Source organism: Stomoxys calcitrans, chromosome 3, assembly GCF_963082655.1.
Source record: "Stomoxys calcitrans chromosome 3, idStoCalc2.1, whole genome shotgun sequence".
NCBI classification, from domain to species: domain Eukaryota; kingdom Metazoa; phylum Arthropoda; class Insecta; order Diptera; family Muscidae; genus Stomoxys; species Stomoxys calcitrans.
In genome coordinates, this window is record NC_081554.1 from 79,194,134 (window position 1) to 79,214,065 (window position 19,932).

The 19,932-nt window shown below is 40.3% G+C and overlaps 1 protein-coding gene across 1 annotated transcript in view; it reads left to right on the forward strand.

The window, feature by feature from the left end:
- Positions 1-19,932, forward strand: part of LOC106082742 (probable G-protein coupled receptor CG31760) — a 172,821-nt gene that overhangs the window by 118,254 nt on the left and 34,635 nt on the right. The window contains exon 5 of the mRNA XM_059364632.1: positions 9,242-9,611. Within this exon, the coding sequence (XP_059220615.1) occupies positions 9,242-9,611 (370 nt within the window). The remainder of the gene's footprint in view (positions 1-9,241; positions 9,612-19,932) is intronic.

Genomic DNA, 19,932 nt, shown 5'->3' on the forward strand with positions numbered 1-19,932 from the left:
AGGTTGAAAAGAGGGTGCAGATATAAATCCGCCCCAAGCCACTATGGACATACACCTAAGGCAGTAATCGGCTTGTTGTGTGATCTAAAAACTATAAAGTTACCTTTAAAAAGAAAATTTAAAGTTTGGAATTCCGTGCTACTTACAAAATTCCTTAATTGTTTTCAATACCACTCCCCTAAGTTGGTTCATGTCTGGTAATGTGTCTCCACCTAAATGCCGGTATCTGTTAGACGCGAAAGCCGGGCAATGACAAAGGAAATGCTCCAACGTTTCATCATCTTCCCCGCATGCCCTACGAATGCTATCACTTGCCGCACCGATTTTACGTAAGTGAGCTCATAGTCCAATGTGTCCAGTTATGATACCAATAGCTATACTGACCTCCTTCTAGCTTCCATTCAGTAATAGCCATGTCTTCTCACGATCTGTATCCCCCCATAGGTTTTTCGCCACCCTACCGACCGTTTCGCTTTTCCACAATTCGTCGCCCACTCCCTTAACTAGAAATGCGTCCACCCGAAAATGCGTCCCTCAACTAGAAATGCGTCGACCCGTCGGGCTAACCAAGTTTATTGACGGCCGTCCTCTGACATTCACTGCCATTTCGTTTGCCCTTTCATTTCCCCTAACTCCGTTATGGCCAGGCAACCTAACGATGCAGATTTTGCCATCCTCAGAGAAGTCGTTTATCTCCTTCTTACACTGCAAGACTGTTCGTGACCTTACCATCCTGGTTGTTATTGCCCTTATGGCAATTTTACTGTCGGTAAAGATGTTCACACTCGACGTCCTCGCGTTAGCACCACACCACTTCACACATTCCGTGATCGTGATCACGCATTCCCTGATCTCCGCCTCCACGACCGTATTATGGTCAGGCAGTCTAAAACAGATCTCAGTCCCTGGGTTCTCCATGAAAACCCCCAGGCCCACTCTGTCCTCTAGCTTTCATCCATCCATGTAACATGATCTATCAGATGGCAATACTAGGGTTCCCTCAATCCAAGACTGTGCCGATGGCAGCAGATCCTCGCACTCGACTTCAAGGTTCATCTCAGGTATCCGATCGGAAACCTCTTCCCTTGCTTCCAGGTTTCCTACCGCCGCCTCAATTATATCGCGATGGTATGTGCTGCTCCCATCCTCAATCCATTCTCCCATCGCTTTAAGTCTCATAGCCGCAGTGGCTGCCTCAGACTTAATCTATATGCCAATGGGTCGGATATCTAGAATAGTCTCCCGTGCGATGCATCGATCCCGTGCGGGGTCGATACAATGTAATTGCTTTCGGGGATCAGCTGTCATTTGAAATATATCGTTGATCACCAAAAAACCTTGACGAGATCTGGCAAGGCGCAGAATGGATTTAGTCAAGAAGGATATCAAGGATTCCCTTAAATCCTGAATCCATACTGGGGAGACTAAGAGGCTGTAATCCCAACATTTTAACCACCGACTGGAAGAGCGGTAGACTGAATGAGGCTGTTGTTGAACGGTGATATGCAGTATTTGTACTAAACCCCAGCTGTCTCGCAATCCTCAACAAGTCTGAAGGAGTTCAATCCTACATATTCAACAAATTGTGACTGAAAGCATATAGGAGCAGTGCGGTTGAACAATCAGGAGACGACTTAGCAGCTATTGCTGAACAGTTGTCTGAAGAACTACTTACCGCATCTCTAAAGTCTGGCGGATTACAGGTAAAAAAATCCCGCTGCCACTATCAAAACAGAAACGGAAGGCGTCGAAACGGGACCGGACAAACATTGTGTGGGCTTGAGCCCAATCCAGCTGGATTGGGCTCAAGGTGTGCGCCATAAGGTACAGACGGAACTCAAAAGAGACTTCGATAGCAGCAGCTAGTGAAGCATCTTAAGAACAATCTCACCGCAAATGTCCAAAATCCTGAGAAAAAATGGTTCTGATGCCTTCTTCCAAACTGCCCCTGGATACATAAAAAACTTATCTTGACAAGATGGAACAAATCTTGTGAGGTTGAACTCCTGTCGGAGTCAAAACACGAAGCTAATTAATGCAACAGTGGTGGAAATTCTAAATCCTGTTTCTGCAGATAAATCTCCACATTGTAAGGCAACTTTGATGGCACTAAAGGTCCTCCTGATGGCAGGAGGATTTTACGTGGTTTTTATCCAGGAACCATTGGCGTGTGGAGGAGTTGTTCATGGACTAGATTTCAGCTATTCAACGATGCGGAGAATGAGAGACACGTTTGTATTCTTGTAGAGAGTAGTCGAAATGTGTTTCTTCTTTCGTCCCTAAGCAATGAAGATTCAGACGCAGCTAGCCTTGAAATTAATAAGTCTCATTACTTCCCCATATATGGCTCACGACTCAGTGATGCCGCCTCTAAGCCCTAAGTTGGTGAATCCGCTTCTGCAGGGAAAAGGGCCTTATTGTAGGAAATGATGCTAATGAACATAATCAGATTTGGGGAAGTTCGGATATCAACGATATGGATGCTTATCGATTATATTATAAGTTGCAATCTGAAGATTTGTAATAGAAGGTATAAACCGCTTGTGCCAATATGTCTAAGAGCATAGCCAAGGGACTAAATTCGACCGCCATAGTGGTCCTCAGAACAGATCGGTCTAAGGAAAGACTGGAGAAAACATTTTAACAGAGCGAAAACCACAAATGGTCCAAACGATTGAGATCTAAGAAAGGCTCAGAACAAATCCTGAATGGAATTCTGCAGTTCCGTGGATGACACATCTGAGGCCTCTAGGCAAAGGAAGATTCTAGCCTGGAGAACTTATAAGATGGGATATATTCAGAAGTCAGTAAACGAAAGGACAATGTCTGGTGAGGAAACACTAGATCTACTCGAACAACGTGACTCTAGAAGGGGTTTTCTCTATTATGCATTCGTCGGAGGCCATTAGGGAAATTGTGTCTGAGCCGAAAATCCTTTGGGCGCCAGGCCCTGACGATGTATCACCGGTTAAATTACAAGCTGTGTCTAATAGACTGGTTTCCTGAATTAGGAAGAAATACTCTGCTTGTATCAGCATGTTATATATACCTGTGGGATAGAGGACATTTCATTCCGATAGCAGGATAACCTTACCAAACGAAAGCGAAAGATTTTCGTAATATTAGTTCGTCAACCTTTATGCTGAAGACTTTTGAGAGATTGATAGAAACATATCTTAGGGCAAAGATCCCTGGAGATCGCCTGTCGCGGCAGCAGCATACATATAGTAAAGGCAAATACACTGAAACAGCCCTTCACGATCTTGGCTACATAGAGGGTTCTCTCGCTGTCAAGTTTCTAGGCATCAACACTAACTAAGAGAGTTTATCGACCACTTACTTACTAACAGATGCATTACGACAGGCTTGGGATCTGTGTATCTAAAAAAATGGGTCAGCAGAGGAACACCTCAAGGAGGTGTACCGTCTCCTCTACTTTGGAATATAGCCATTAACAATATATTTTTGTCTCTGGTATGCTGTATGCTGATGACGTGGCAATTGCGGTTAGGGGAAAGTTTCCCAGCGCTCTAAGAGATATACTTCAGGAATCTCTACGTGCAACAGCTAAGTGGGCTACCGAAAGTGGTCTAGGTATAAATCCGTGCAAGACAGGTGAAGTTCTTTTCAGCAGGAGATACAAGTTGCCTACAGTGGAACCTGTCTTCTACGGTGGAGAGAATGTTCCATTTACAGAAAGCGCAAAATACCTAGGTTTTTGGCTGGACGGCAAATTGGACTTAAAATCCAACATTTTGAAAAGGGAAAGAAAGGCAACTCTTGCTCTATACACCTGCAAGAGAGCCATTGGAAAAAGTTGGGGGGTTAAGACCGCGTGCCATGCATATACTGCAGTTGTCAGACCTATAATGCTATATGGTGTTGTCGTCTGGTGGACGGCGCTTCAAAAGTCCACCTACTGCTTAATACTTAACCGGATCCAGACGATGGATTGTTTGTACATCACAGCCGCATTGAGCACGTCACCATCCGACTAGACAAATTGCAGCGACCACTGCCGGTTAAGGGAGCTTTCTCATTGGAGAGGTGGCGGGTACGAATACTGTGTTATCCTTGATACAATACCCGATATTCCAGGCAGTGTGGATGACACCCTACCTGAGCCGCTTTTTGATAAAAAGTACTGTACCACTATTCCTGATAGAACCGATTGGAACAACGATATCCCTGGAATCATGACTTCTATGCGGATAGTTCCAAACTTAACGACCAGGTGGGCTTTGGGGTATACTCTAAAGATCTAGAACTGGTGATATCAAAATGGTTAAACGAGCACTGCATTGTGTATCAAGCGGAGATCCTTGCAAATAAGGAAGTGGTGGAATGGCTAAGATATAATGTCATTACGACGATTGACATTAATATCTTCTCAGATATCCAGGCAGACATTAAATCCCTGAAAAACGTATTTCTGAACACAAAAATTGCCCTCGACTGTCGCAGATTCCTCAACGAGATGACTGAACAGTTCAAAATTCAATTATTCTGGGTGCCGGGCCACAGAGATGTCTCAGGGAATTGTCCGAGCTTGCTAGTCTGGGAACCACTCAACACATTCCAGGGATACTGGAATCTGTGGATATGCCTCTAGCGACATGTAAGCTGGATTTTCAGGACCAGGCCAACGAATGTTAGATGGTCACAAAGAGGGAACTGGTAGCATTCTAAAACTATGTGGCCCAATCTAGACTTGAAGAGGTCTACCGCTTTGCTGTCATTGGCTAGAACAGACGTCTCAGTCATAGTGTCTGTCATGACAGGTCATTGTCTAATCGGAAAACATGTTGACAGCCTGAAGGTTACCAGCAACGACAATTGTAGAAGCTTCAAGGACATCGAAGAAGAAGAGACTATAAAACTAGAAGTCAGAAGGAGTTCCACAGTAGGTTCTTATTTCTTTAAAAATGTGTCTGATGTGCGGATGTGAACATTCGCAAGTTATTGGACTTTTTAAAGCGATCGGTTCAACGGTAGGAATTAGAAGGCTTCTTCTGTTCCTGTGGTAGAAGAAATTTTTGTCTATCCCAAGTCGTTAGAGTAGTGTATGTACGTTATTTGCACTTTTTATCATAGCTTTCTTCTCTTTAAACATAATTCGTAACAAATTATGGCATAGTCCGCTTTTTCTGACGATTTGGCTGTAGAAATATTTTTTCTACTGGCAAACACCAATTTTTACCATTTCCTTTGAACTCAAAAATAAAATTACTTCTTGAGGTATCAATATTCATTTCATAAAGGTTTTAATAATCTCTATCGCTCCCGACGATGGAGGCATAAACTTAATGTGGTTCTCTCCTGGTGAACCACTTAAAGCAGCAACTATTTTGACTTTACACCATAAATCACCAAAACGTACTGTTAACCAGACCATAGAGCACATTTTTGTTGTTAGTAGCATCTTTAGATAAGGAAAACGAATGATAGATGGTAACAAAGAGAGGGCAGGTGAGCATTCCAAAACTATGTGGCCTAATATAGACTCGAAGCGGTCTAGCGCTTTGCAGTCACTGGTTAGAACAGACGTCTCCGTCATGAAGAGACTATAGAACACCTGCTGTGTCTATCCCGCACTAGCAGTTAGAAGGAGTTCCACTTTAGATTGCGCACACAAGCTAATGCATACTCCGCCTCCGGTCTTAATTAGTTCAGCGGATAACCCCCAAGCGCATAAGTAAGATAAGAGCTCAAAAAGCAAAATAAAAATTGGTCCCTTTGAAGACTGCAGTAGGCAAAATCTTGCCACAATTTAGCTCCGATCATAAGAAAATCTTGTAAGGCTCTATTCTGTATTTCAAGTGGCGTACATAATTAAAGTCGGATTAGTTTAAGACATAGGTTTCAATAGTAGGTAGATTCGGTGGTTAGGGTATTATATAGTCGGTACAGCCCAACTTTGTTCTTTCCTTACTTGTACACAGTTCGAAAACTCAAAATTTTTAAGTAATTTCAGCAGACACTCATCACCATAAACTCATATTTCTATTTGTAAAAGGATATATGATATGCGATGCCAAATACTTACATACATATGAAGAAAATATTGAATATACACAAGAAATGTTTTCATAGAAACCTTGGTACTCCTTCATTTCACACTAAAAAAATATTTCCTTGTCCTTGGATGTCAAGTTTAAGGTCTGTGGCATATGAAATGCTGTTCTATTGATGACTTGTGGAATGTCCTCTACACTCACATACTCACACACACACACACTCATTGAACGAAGTTCCTTTTTTTGTTTTGTTTACTCTTCGCCACTTTCAATTTGTCATTCCGTTTTTTTTTTTGGCAAACTTTTTCTTATGCTCTTGCCAGAGTACTCAGCTGCTCACATCGTTGTAGTTCCTGTCATGTCTGCCAGTGTCTCTTTACTTTGGAAACTTTTTGCCCGTCTTTTTCGTGAGCATATCGCATAAAGTTTGAAAGGAATTTACAAAAGAAATAATGAGTGTTTCATAAGTTTTAATATTAAAAAACAAAATATTTTTGGTGGGAAGGGGAGTGAGGGCAAATTGCAAAATGAAATATGAAAGTTCTTAATCAGTTTAATGTTTTAAAAAGTACAAAAAAGTGCTCACCATAGATGTAAGCCGAGATGGAGCAGAAGAAGTAATCATATATGCCATCATGTCCAGAAGAACAAATATATGCATTGGATTTTATTTTAGGGGAAATACGAAAAAGCTGAATATTAAACCTAGGAATGTCAAATCTTGGAAATATTCTAGGAAATATTTAAATTAAATGTAGATAGCGGCTTTCGAAACTTCTATCAAAACAAAGTTATATAATGTCCTTTACATGACAGCCAGCCAAAATACGAATGCCATCAAAATCTGCAATAATGAAAGGGTGACTAGTAAAAAAATGTAAATTCGATTTACATAGGCGATATACATTCTATAACATTCATCGAACTCTTTCACTTCATCGTCCCTTTATGCTGTCTTACTTTTTGCACAAATCATGAGTTTTTAGGGTGAAGGATTCTTATTCAGCATGATTGGTGAATACGATAATCTTTGAGGCGCAAACATCTCTTACAGGAAGTAATCAATGGCATAAAGTTGTTAGTGGAAAATTGGGTGAAATACCAACTATTGAGTGAAATCCATACATTTTACTGGGTATCAGGTTTTCTATAAGAGCACTACAAATGTTTTTTTATACCTACCATCGAAGGATAGTGGTATATACATTCCGTTTGCAACACATCGAAATATCCATTTCCGACCCTTTGCAAATTTTGCCCATGAATATTCCACTAAAGGACAGGGGGCAAACTTCTCATATATCAATGAGTGCCGTCCGATTCAAGTTTTTTTAGCTCATTGACAAGGGGCCTCCTTTTTATAGCCGAGTTCGAACGGCGTGCCGCAGTGTGACACCTCTTTGGGGAGAAGTTTTACATGGCGTAGTACCTCACAAACGTTGCCAGCATTAGGAGAGGAAAACCACCGCTGAAAATTTTTTCTGACGGTCCCGCCAGGATTCGAACCCAGCTGTTCAGCTTCATAGGCAGACATGCTAACCCCTGCGCTACGGTGGCCTCTGACCCTATAAAGTATATATATTCTTGATCAGCTTAAAAATCTAAGACGATCTAGTCATGTCCGTCCATCTGTCCGTCTGTCTGTTGAAATCACTCTACAGTCTTTAAAAATAAAGTTATTGCGATGAAACTTTGCACAAATTCTTCTTTTGTCCATAAGCAGGTTAAGTTCGAAGATGAGCTATATCGGACTTTTATAGGCCCGAGACCATAAATTCAGAGATCGGTCTATATGGCAGCTATATCCAAATCTGGGCCGATCTGGTTCTTCGAAGAACCTAACGCAACTCACTGTCCCAAATTTCAGCGAAATCGGATAATAAATGCGCCTTTTATGGGCCCAAAACCTATAGCTATATCCAAATCTGAACCGATCGGGGCCAAATTGAAAAAGAACGTTGAAGGGCAAAACACAACTCACTGTCCTAAATTTCGGCGAAATCGGGCAATAAATGCGCCTTTTATGGGCGCAAGACCCTAAATCGAGAGATCGGTCTATATGGCAGTTATATTCAAATCTGGACCGGTCTGTGCCATATTGTAGAAAGATATTGAGGGGCCTAACACAACTCAATGTCCCTAATTTCGGCGACATCGGACCATAAATGTACCTTTTATGGGCCCGAAACCTTACGAGAGATTGATCTATATGCCAGCTAATATATCCAAATCTGAACCGATCTGGGCCAAGTTGCAAAAAAAGTGTCGAAGAGCCTAACACAACTCACTGTATCAAAAATCAGCGACATCGGATAAAAAATGTGGCTTTTATGGGCCTAAGACCTTAAAACAGCACATCGGTCTATATGGGGGCTATATCATGATAAAGTCCGATATAGCCCAACCCGAACTTAACCTGCCTATGGAAATAAAAGAATCTATGTAAAGTTTCGGCTCAATATCTCTATTTTTAAAGACTGTAAAGTGATTTCAAAGGACAAAAGGACGGACATGGCTACAACGTCTTAGGTTTTCACAACGACGGGTAACCAGTCAAATGCTTCTAGCAGCGAAACACACTTTTGCTGACTATAAATGGTTTTTGCTATACTATTTTTGGAATAGAAATCATTAAACAATGGTCTAAAGCCGGACAATATCCTGCAATGGATTCTCAATACGATCGAGAATATATATAGTTTATATACCTGTCCATCGATGGTGGGTATAACTAGTAAAAAATAGGTAATAGTCACCACGGCATTTCGAAATATTGTTCGGGCTGCCAAATCTTCATTTCTGGTCCGACCTTAGCCTAAATTTAACTTTGGCGAAACATTTCCCAATGTAACTTTCAATCAATTTATAACACAGCTTTCACTCCAGTTTGTGTTGTAGTTCTCAACTCGATACAGGCTAGTTCTGTTCTTTTGTTTGTATTTCCAAGGCCACCACAGCTCTCTTACCATAGGGCCCTACATCATTTGGTTTTGAAACAGGTCTTATGATGGTTGTGTATGTCACTAATAAGGTTTACCAAAATAGGTCCTTCATGGCCAATTATGAAACCATGAAAGAAACATCAAATATTTTGGGTTTGTTGATGGTTTCATAATTTATTCAATATCATTTATTGGGAATCTATATTTCTAAGCTTTTAATTAAAATGTCCTTTTACGTATTGCGTTTTAATGTTCCATATTTATTCTTTGTCTTTCGCATAGGTTTGCCGATGAAAGCTCCTCACCGACATTGCGCTCACCGAAATTCGCACCCAGCCCACCGAACATTTACTACAAAGGCTGGTGGACATACCCGTACTTCTCATGTTCACTTAGCAAATGGATACTCTCGTACAGTATTGCAATACCACCGAGCGGAAGACATGGTCTGCGAGGTTTCGTCAGCATCGATATTGACGTTACCGGGTTGCGTGTCAATCAATGCGAAGCACCAGTGGCTTATCGTTTCAATTATCAGCAGATACAGACACGGCGTCTGCACTTGGTGGATACCAGCTCACAGTCGTCAGAATTCATTAACGATATTCAGGCGTTCCACAAGTCGCATAAATGCCATCGTGACACAATGGTGGTAAGTTTACTTAACTACAAGCCTTATGTTTTTTATTTGCCTCATGAACAAAGTAGAAAATTGACTGAATGACAATGGGGTAAGGAGAACTTTTTCAAAACCTAAACCTAAACCTTTTGTGGGTGTCACAAAAGACTAAAGCAATGAATACCGAAATGTATCATAATTTAATGGAAAAAATAGCGTGTGAGCTAGTCTCTTTAAAAGATGAACACAGCCTAGATTCAATTACACGATGTCCACTGTACGAATGAGTGTTTTATCGAATTTCCGACACTCATACGCATCCTAGTACGGTGTTCTCTTATACGGACTCTTCTCTGTGCAATATCCTCATGAATTATGGAATTTACATTTGTTTGCCGGTGATTTGCTGTGATATATGCTAGACTTCTTTGTTTCAAATTTATGAATTTTAGCTTAGTTTTTTATAAAAACGCCGAAAGACATGATCATCATTTTTTGTAGTATTCTTAAAGTGATTGTTCATTTAATTAGTTTAAACGAATTCATTTAAATAAGGTGATAAAAGAGAAGGGCATATAGAAAATCGAATAAAATAGACTATGATAAGTTCAGACAACGTAAGCAAAGTCTGGGGCTACCTTACCTATATCGCTCGGAAGGGAACCGAAACCAGCAGAGGATTTTGTTACGTAATGTTGAACGAAGCCTTTTTAAAATCATATCCACGACGAGTAACACTGGACACTGGAATAAATGATACTCAAGAACAAGTAAAAGCGTGCTAAGTTCGGCCGGGCCGAATCTTATATACCCTCCACCATGGATCGCATTTGTCGAGTTCTTTTCCCGGCATCTCTTCTTAGGCAAAAAAAAGGATATAAGAAAAGATTTGCTCTGCTATTAGAGCGATATCAAGACATGGTCCGGTTTGGACCACAATTAAATTATATGTTGGAGACCTGTGTAAAATGTCAACCAATTCGAATAAGAATTGCGCCCTTTGTGGGCTCAAGAAGTAAAATAGAGAGATCGATTTATATTATTTTTTTTTTTTTTTTTTTTATTATTATTCGTTTCTTTATTTTGCAATTATCATTTTAGTCCATAATTTCATACAAAATTAATAATGTTTGGTTTATATATATAAATATTTACAGTTCATTTGAAATTAATTAATTTTGCAAACAAGAAACAAGCAAGTTACTTTGACAATGGTTTTGAAAAAACCGTCAGTCGTAAAATAGAAGTTAATATCATGTTCTCGTAAAATTATATTCATTTATTAAGAATTCTCTGTACTTTGAACCAGATTTTAAATATGTGACAAGTTTTCTCCAGTGGTTTACATTACTGCCGTTTAAAATGTTTATTGTATCTTCTTCAGTTAATATTGGTGTTTGAAAGATTCGTATTCTGAACTCTCTCATAACTGGACAAACTCCCAAGAAATGGCGTATAGTTTCCTCTTCATTCAGATTACAAAGGGAACAATTTTTCATTTCATTCTCCGCGTAAAAATTCGTTGCATTCAAATGGACTAATCCGCATCGCGCCTTAAATATCCAAGATATTTCCTCGCTGGAAAAAGAATCAGTAAAGTAAAATTCTCCTCTAGTGTGATCTAAGAATTTATATATTCTTGACATGCTTTGTGATTTTTTCCTCAGATTTTCATTTATTAATTGTATTTTTTTATTATAAACAATATGTGAATTAAAAATTTTCCATTCATGTTCCTGGGAAGTATTTGGCCATTGGACGTTCAAATTTTCCGCTAGTGCTTTGACCTCCGTTACCCAGAATACTTCTTCCTGCAACAGCAATTTTGTTAGTATTTTTGGCAATCGATTTTCATGGTACTTGTACATTATTTGGTAAATGTAATGTAGATGAAGATTTATTGTGTATAAATGGCAATTTTCGACAGATGTCTCCAGCATCAACGCGTAATTCGGGGTGAAATTTGGTATTTTAAGTATTTTCTTCAGAAAGTAGCGTTGCAAATTATCAACTTCCTCAAAGTGAGAAAAGCCCCATACCTGAGCCGCATATGTCTGAATTGATCGAACGACAGCTTGATATACGTCCCACTTCTTTCCTATCTTTATTTCTCTCTTTCGAAGTAAGCAATCCCACGTTGCATTTATAGCTGTTTTTGACTCATCTGTTCGCTTTTCTATATGTTTTGTAAATTTTAGTTTCGGCGTAAATGTTACTCCTAAATACTTATACTCATTTACTACTTTTATCGGCTGCCCTCCGTATGTCCATTTTTCGTTGTGGCTCTGACGTCCTCCATTTCTAAATATCAACATTTCTGATTTGTCCATGTTTACTTTAAGGTTCCAGGTATTGCAGTACATTTCTAATTTGGAAATCATGCTCTGCATTGTTGATATATCATCGGCAAGTATTACTATATCGTCCGCGTATAACAGAAGTCTTATGTTTAGATGTTGAATATAAATTCCTCCTTCAAGATATTCATGCAAATCATTAATGTACAGTGAGAAAAGTATCGGTGATAGTAGACATCCCTGCTTAACTCCTGAATTAGTTTCAAAATAATCTGATAATTCTTCTCCCGTCCAGACTGCGTATTGTGTGTTGTTGTATATACTTTGAACTAATGTTATAAATTTGTTTGATACGCCCATCTGTGAAAGTTTATATAGTAGAGACTTTCTGAAAACATTATCAAATGCCGCCTTAAAATCTACGAAAAATGCATATATCTTCTTCTTTTCTTTTAATTTTAGGCTTACAATAGATGCCAGATTATATATGTTATCTACAGTCGAGTAGCCTTTTCTGAATCCAGCCTGGTATTCTGTTAAAATTTGGTGGTATTCCACCCACTTGCAAAGTCGTTCATTTAGAATACCCATCATTATTTTCGCTAAACAATTCATAAACGCAATTCCTCGATAATTTGTTGGTTGGTACAAGTCACCTTTTTTGTGAATTGGAAATATTACCGTTCTTATAAAAGTATTATCAATTATTCCAGTATCAAAGATTGTGTTATATCTTTTCAATATTTGTTTATGGAAATCATCTGAGGCATATACGATATGCTCATATGGGATACGATCCTCTCCCGGAGCTTTGTTCATCTTTAAGTTTTTCAAAACATATTTGAGCTCATCCATGCTTATTTCTCTATCTAGTATAGCATCGGTGTTCCAGTTGGGCGCATAACTCATTTCTAACGAACTGTGTGATGGGTTCAATAAATTTTCAAAGTGTATTTTGAAATTATCTGCTGATAACACGCTACTTATTTGGAATTTATGATTTCTAATTTCTTTAACTGCCTTCCACCATTCCTTGGAATTCGTTACATTATTTACAGTGTACATCAGTTTTTCATTATAACTCTGTTTACTTGAGCTGCAATTATCTTTATATTGTTTTAGCGAGTTTAAGTATTTTAGTTTTGCATCTGAAGTGTCTGTTGTTTTAAACATTTTTAGCAATTTAAACATTTTTTCTCTTGCTGTATGACACTTCAAATTGTACCACGGTTGTTTTGGTGTAAACTCAACATTTCTACTCATCTTCATCTTGGCTGACTCTTTTATGACATTACCAAGGTCATCTAATGTTGGTTCATTATCTTCGTTTAGAGCTTTATGCAAATTTGTTTGAAGATTTTTATGATATCGGTTTATGTTGCTATTTTTCCATGAGAGTTTTGGTAATAAATTAAGATTTTTATTTACTTTATTGTAAGTCTGTATTGAGATGTTTAGTTTTATTGGCAAGTGATCCGACCATGTTTTGTCTTCTACAATGAACTCATTTACAAGACTTAGAATTTCTTGAGACACTGCACAAATGTCATTTACAGATTTACCAATAGAATTAATGAAAGTAAGAGATCCTTCTTCATCGCCACATGTTCTCCCATTTAAAATTAATAAATTATTATTTGTGCATAATTCGACGAGTTGTTTGCCTTTTCTATCCACCTTTTTGTCGTTCGATTTTCGTATTTCAGTTCCTGCCGTAAATAATTGATCGATTTATATGGGAGCTGTATCAGCCTATAGACCGATTCAGACCATAATAAACACGTATGTTAATGGTCATGAGAGAATCCGTCGTACACAATTTCAGGCAAATCGGATAATAATTGCGACCTCTAGAGGCTCAAGAAGTCAAGATCCCAGATCGGTTTATATGGCAGCTATATCAGGTTATGAACCGACTTGTACTTTATTTGACATAGTTGTTGAAAGTAACAATAAAAAACGTCTTGCGAAATTTCAGCCAAATCGGATAGAAATTGAGACCTCTAGAAGCTCAAGAAGTCAAGTCCCCAGATCTGTTTATATGACAGCTATATCGATTTGAACCATATTTGGCACAGTTGTTGAATATCATAACAAAATACTACGTGCCAAAATTCATTCAAATTGGATAAGAATTGCGCCCTCTAGAGGCTCAAGAAGTCAAGACCCAAGATCGGTTTATATGACAGCTATATCAGGTTATGGACCGATTGAACCATACTTGGCACAGTTGTTGGATATCGTAACAAAACACGTCGTACAAAATTTCATTCCAATCGGATAAGAATTGCGCACTCTAGAGGCTCAAGAAGTCAAGACCCAAGATCGGTTTATATGGCAGCTATATCAGGTTATAAACCGATTTGAACCATACTTGGCACAGTTTTTGGATATCATAACAAAACACGTCGTGCAAAATTTCATCTCAATCGGATAAGAATTGCGCACTCTAGAGGCTCAAGAAGTCAAGACCCAAGATCGGTTTATATGACAGCTATATCTAAAAATTTCAAGCGGCTAGCTTTACTCCTTTGGAAGTTAGCGTGCTTTCGACAGACAGACGGACGGACGGACAGACGGACGGACGGACGGACGGACGGACGGACGGACGGACGGACGGACGGACGGACAGACGGACGGACGGACAGACGGACAGACGGACGGACGGACAGACGGACGGACGGATGGACAGATGGACGGGCGGACGGACAGACGGACGGACGGACAGACGGACGGACGGACGGACGGACAGACGGACGGACATGGCTAGATCGACATAAAATTTCACGACGATCAAGAATATATATACTTTATGGGGTCTCAGACGAATATTTCGAGTAGTTACAATCAGAATGACGAAATTAGTATACCCCCCATCTTATGGTGGAGGGTATAAAAAGAGAGGTATTCTCTTCAAAAAAGCTGGTAAACATACCCTGCAGCCTTAGAAAAGGGGACGTGAAGAGGGAAGAGCAATTCATCGCTGAAATTGTTCACCGATTTGGAAGACATCAGTGCAGAATATGGATTACGTATAGGGCATCCCTCTTTTCCTGGGAAAGGATGATGGTAAGCCCAACGAGAATAATTGGAAAGTTGAGAAACTTTTGCTGGAGACGCCAAGTCGTTCTCATCGGGTATATTATCCCGGCGGCACATACGACCCGCCGTTTATATCACCCAAACCTGATGGACTCATCCCGGCATTATCGCAGAAGGGACTATTGGCCAACCATTCATGCCACGACTAGAATGGTTTTTCGAGAAGAGTTTAATATAGTCGTACACACCTATAGAATAGAGAGAAGTTCCATTGGTCTTTATCCCTAAGCGACAGAAACAAACAATGACACAGCGACACACTATTGGTCAATTAGTCTGTAATCATTTTTACACTAGAAACACAGGTCGACCAGAATATGAGAGATTAAATCAGATAGAAAACCTTCAGTAAGGCACAATATACATACTTCAAATACTGGTCATTAGAAACGGTCCTCTACGAAGTAGATCGAACGTCAAAGGGACATTCCCGAATATTGAGGAGACATTTAACAACGTGGAGAGCCATTGCACGAAAAATATGCTCTACAGCAAAATTATCAACTCAAATTTGGGATATGGTAGAACGATGTTATAAGAGGAACGCATCAAAGAGGTATGTTTTAGGCGATTCTCTGCAAAATCTAATTGCACAAGCGGACAATGTTTTGAATATTGCGGACTATGTCTGGCTGTCAAGGCTGTCGACCTTAAGCGAGATCTGGAAAGGCCACTCAAACACTTTGTAAAGTAACTTTGCAATTGCCATAGGAGGCGAAAAACTTAGACTAAAGGCCTGGTTATGCTCTTGTAAATGTAGTGTAAATGTTAACAAATGTATCGTAAATGTAAAGAAGCATTTCACATTTGAAACAAAACATGTTTTTAACACAAAAGACTTGAAAGTGAGGTAGATTCTGATGTCGGAGAACTTCAGGCATAACTCAGGGGCAGGTCGGAGAAATCGGGCCTCCGGGCAGTGATGCAAGAAGTTAAAACATCTCTCCAACTGAAGGAGTACGCGATGGCGGCCTTCTTGAATATTGAGAGGGCATTTAACAACGAGGAGATGGGTCGACAGTCACCGTCCAGAGCCGCGCGTAGGACAAAATACAGCAAAGGATTCCTTCTGGACACTATGGATGCGGTGGGCAGACTGAGGAACGTTTCAGGAGATTGGAACGGGAGTGGGGCTATACTACGACACACACAACATTTCAGGCAGAGCTATGTGCGATAACGATAGACGCGAAAGAAATTCTTTTTTCAAAATCAATTGTTGTTTCAAAATCAATTGTTGTTGTTGCTGTTGTTGTAGCCACATTTGTATGTGGAGGTAGCGATCCTCGTTAAGCTCCATAAATGAGCAAACTTTATGCCCATTTGTTATTTAAAGACGCCAATAGATCGCCTTGTCATATCGAGCATCACAGGCACTCAGTATTTAAGCGGAGCCGTTGCCGCCCGTCCTCTCACTGAGACTCTCCACTCGACTGCAGTTACTCCGTATTCGAAATTGCAGCTACTCCGTATACGAAGCATTCCACTATCGGCAATCTGAGAACACGCCCGGTAGCTCTCAGCTGAGCTTCTCGTATTGACAATGTTGTTGTTGTAGCAGTGTGTTGTATACTGAGGCGGCAGCCCTTGCCGATGAAGGAATCCTTCGGGTCATTCCGGTACATACAACCGGCTGCCATGGGCTTGCCGTAATGACGATGAACACCAAACAAATTGGAGCTCAGAGTTTGAACTGATGTGGTACTTAAATCATCCCGTGCCTTGTCGAAATCAATAGGTATATATGGCGGCCCTCAAGTGCGAGGGTTCGAGTACAGTGATGTCGAAGTGCGTGGCGGAGTGTGTGGAATCCCTGAACAGACCCCAGATTCATGACATAGTGCTAACATGGAAAAGCGAAAACGACAGCGCCGTATTGGCGCTTACCCCCTACTTTTAGTTTTATTTTTCACTTTTTCTTTTACTTTTCACAACACGTCAGGCTGGTCACCTTCCCATGGTGGGCTAAAAATTCAACCTTAATTATTAACAATAAATTGTAATAAATTCCACAAAGAAATCATTGAATAGGAGAATAGCAGTTTTTTAAACAAACAAGCATTTTTGGTTTTGAAATTTCTTCAAACTTCAAATTTTATCAGCTGACACGAAAACGGAACGAAACATTTTTTTACTAACTTTACTTTCCGGTAACGATCGTCAGTCGTTTGATAATCATTTGTGCTTTCATAAAGCAAAATCAAAACAGCTGACACGTTTTCCTACATTTACGATATATACGGCTCTTATAAACAGAGCATAACTAGGCCTAAAGTCTTCGTTCGAAACTGTACTGGTATAGATATATAGGAGAAAGAAGTCGTAAGGCGATTTGTGTCTACAACTCCTGCAAGAGGATGTTCGGTAAAACCTCGAGAATGCACCCAAAATGGATGTTCGGTATGAATACGGCATCGTTAGAGCAACGCTGACATTTGGGATATTTACTTGTTAGATAGCTGTGGATTAAAGGACTACTATGCGAGAGCTAGAAATAAAGGTATTTATCGTTATCACGGGATCGCTGAGGTCTACACCCCAACTTGGATTGGAAGATATATATTAGAAACTGTGCTGCCAAGTTTGCGTTTAGGCTGAGAACTCGGCATTCGGGAGAAGGACACATATGGCCTTAGACCGTTTCAAAATAAAAACTTCAGAATAAACACTCCTAAAAGAGAAAACTCGGCGGCGGATGATGTGTTTAAGAACTGTTAGGCCACAATTTTCACGGATGGCCCCAATCTTCTGTCCACGATACTCATGTTTATTGCGGCTGCCTTAAAGTCCGGAAAGGTCGAATAAAGAGCCTTATTCAATGTAAAGAATCTCTCAATAAACTCTAATGCCAAGTTGGTTTCTTGGATACGACGACATTTCAGAAAATAAGAAAGCGGCTTAACTACGTAGGTCACTTGGTCGCCAAGTGGAGATACTGAACCATTTTGATTGTCTATGAGCAGGTGGCGTAAATATTTGGTTGTTGTAGCAGTTTGTTGTGTTCTGTCTTTAATCTGCTTGATTCTGTTGAATATCCAAATCCAGGAACTCTGCGACTAAGATGGGGTGCGTCCAGAGGGAGGGGTCTGAGTCAAATGGGTCTGGCTGGGTATTTAAACAGGTGACGTGTGGTCCCTGGTTCACATTAGAAGCGAGGAAACAGCCGGTTGCAGTTCAAAGGTCGGCAAGCTAACAGATCTGAATATTATTCCACTGCATGTCACAGAGCTGACGAGACCACACTGGCGCTGCATATCTTACCAAAGACCGCCCAATTGCTTTGTACGTAGACACCCCAAGTGCTGCCGGCAAGTGACTTAAAGACCTTGCTACTAATTTTGACTTTATCCCAAATTGCTGTGGCACGTGGGGTATTGTGTAAGGGCTGTCAAATGTGACGCCAAGTATTTTGGGACACTTTATCGACCATCACATTCTGCTCAGTATTCAACTAACGCGAAGATTTGGTGGCACATATCTTCCAATCTCTTACAGCGAAATATGAGGCAAGTTCGTTGAGGCAGATGTTCAACCTATCACATATATCGCCAATGGACCTGATCGTACATCGGTGGGTTGGAGAATATGTACAGGTTTAACAGTGCCGTAGGTATAACCCCACCTTGGGGAACTCCTTGTTTCACTCTACGGTGCTTCGACTTCTTATCCCTAAATTACACAAATGACTGGAATTTTATGCCTGGCTGGCATGGCATGGCTGACTATGCCACGAGGACTTTCCTATCACAATGCGGTGATTACATGCAAAGCAGTTGTTGTTCTATGCAGTCTTCGAAATCCATGCAAATAGATATTCTCCAACAAGGCTCGGGAGGAGTAGTGCCTCAAACGTCTTGGCTACTGGCGAGAGAAGGGAGTTCGTAAATATTGGAATCTATTTGTAACATCGTTGGTAGCAATGCCCAATATACAGCCTAATGAGGTTTTTGTTCGGAAATCTGGTACCAAGGCTGCGCGTAAGCTAAAGAAACTCAATGTTGTGAAGAAGGATAGATCTTTTTTGAATAGGTGCTCAAGAAAGGCTAGCAGACTGTCCGACCACTTGCCACGAAAGTGACTCAACATCGTCTATGCAAAATACGCATTCCCCAAGCGGGACTATTAAACCACTATCTTCACGGATGGTATCTGGAGTGGGATTGGGGGTCTATTTTGATGCACATGGTATCGGTGTGTCATCATGACTGTCTGGTACGGGAAAGGTCAATCAGACCGCTGTAGGGATTTTCAGTCTTTCAAATTCACAAATTTTTTGGCAGTATGGTGGATCTCAAAACTAAATCAAATGAAAGGAAGGTGTTCGTACGCATTCCCAAAGGGGGACTACAAAGTCACTTTGCACATGATATTGTAACCGACTGAGCGAATGGTCATGGAAGGATTTGGCCAAATATAGGAATTTTTTGACAGTATGTCGGTGCTTAGAACCATAAACGAAAGCAAGGTAAACATGAAGTGCGTGGTGGAATGTGTGGAATCTTTGAACAAGCTCTTAACACATGGCGTGGGATGGCTGGCTTGTATTTCTGTACACGACGACATGTCAGGATATAAAAAGGCTTTTTTATAGAAAGAACCCTCGATCGCCTAGTGAAAAAATTCACAATCTCGTGCTCATGCCATTTATAGAACTACCGAATATAGAAATAGGGATTGGAAGTGTGGAGGCGGGGCCAAGGTATAAATCTTTACGCAGCTACAGAAATCAAGGCTCTTTGACCTGCCTCATAAGGTTCTTCTCCTATCTGAATGATCTGGCCAAAGAACCTTTGAGCTGTACTTTCAAATAGTAGGACTGGACGAGTTAGTTCCGAAGGGACAAACAATGCAATCCTCCACAGAGACAATGTACGTGGTAACAAAGATTTATTACAGCGGGCTAGTGCTCCGAAGTGAAAAATAGGGTTCCCCTTTTTTATGAAAATATTTTTTGT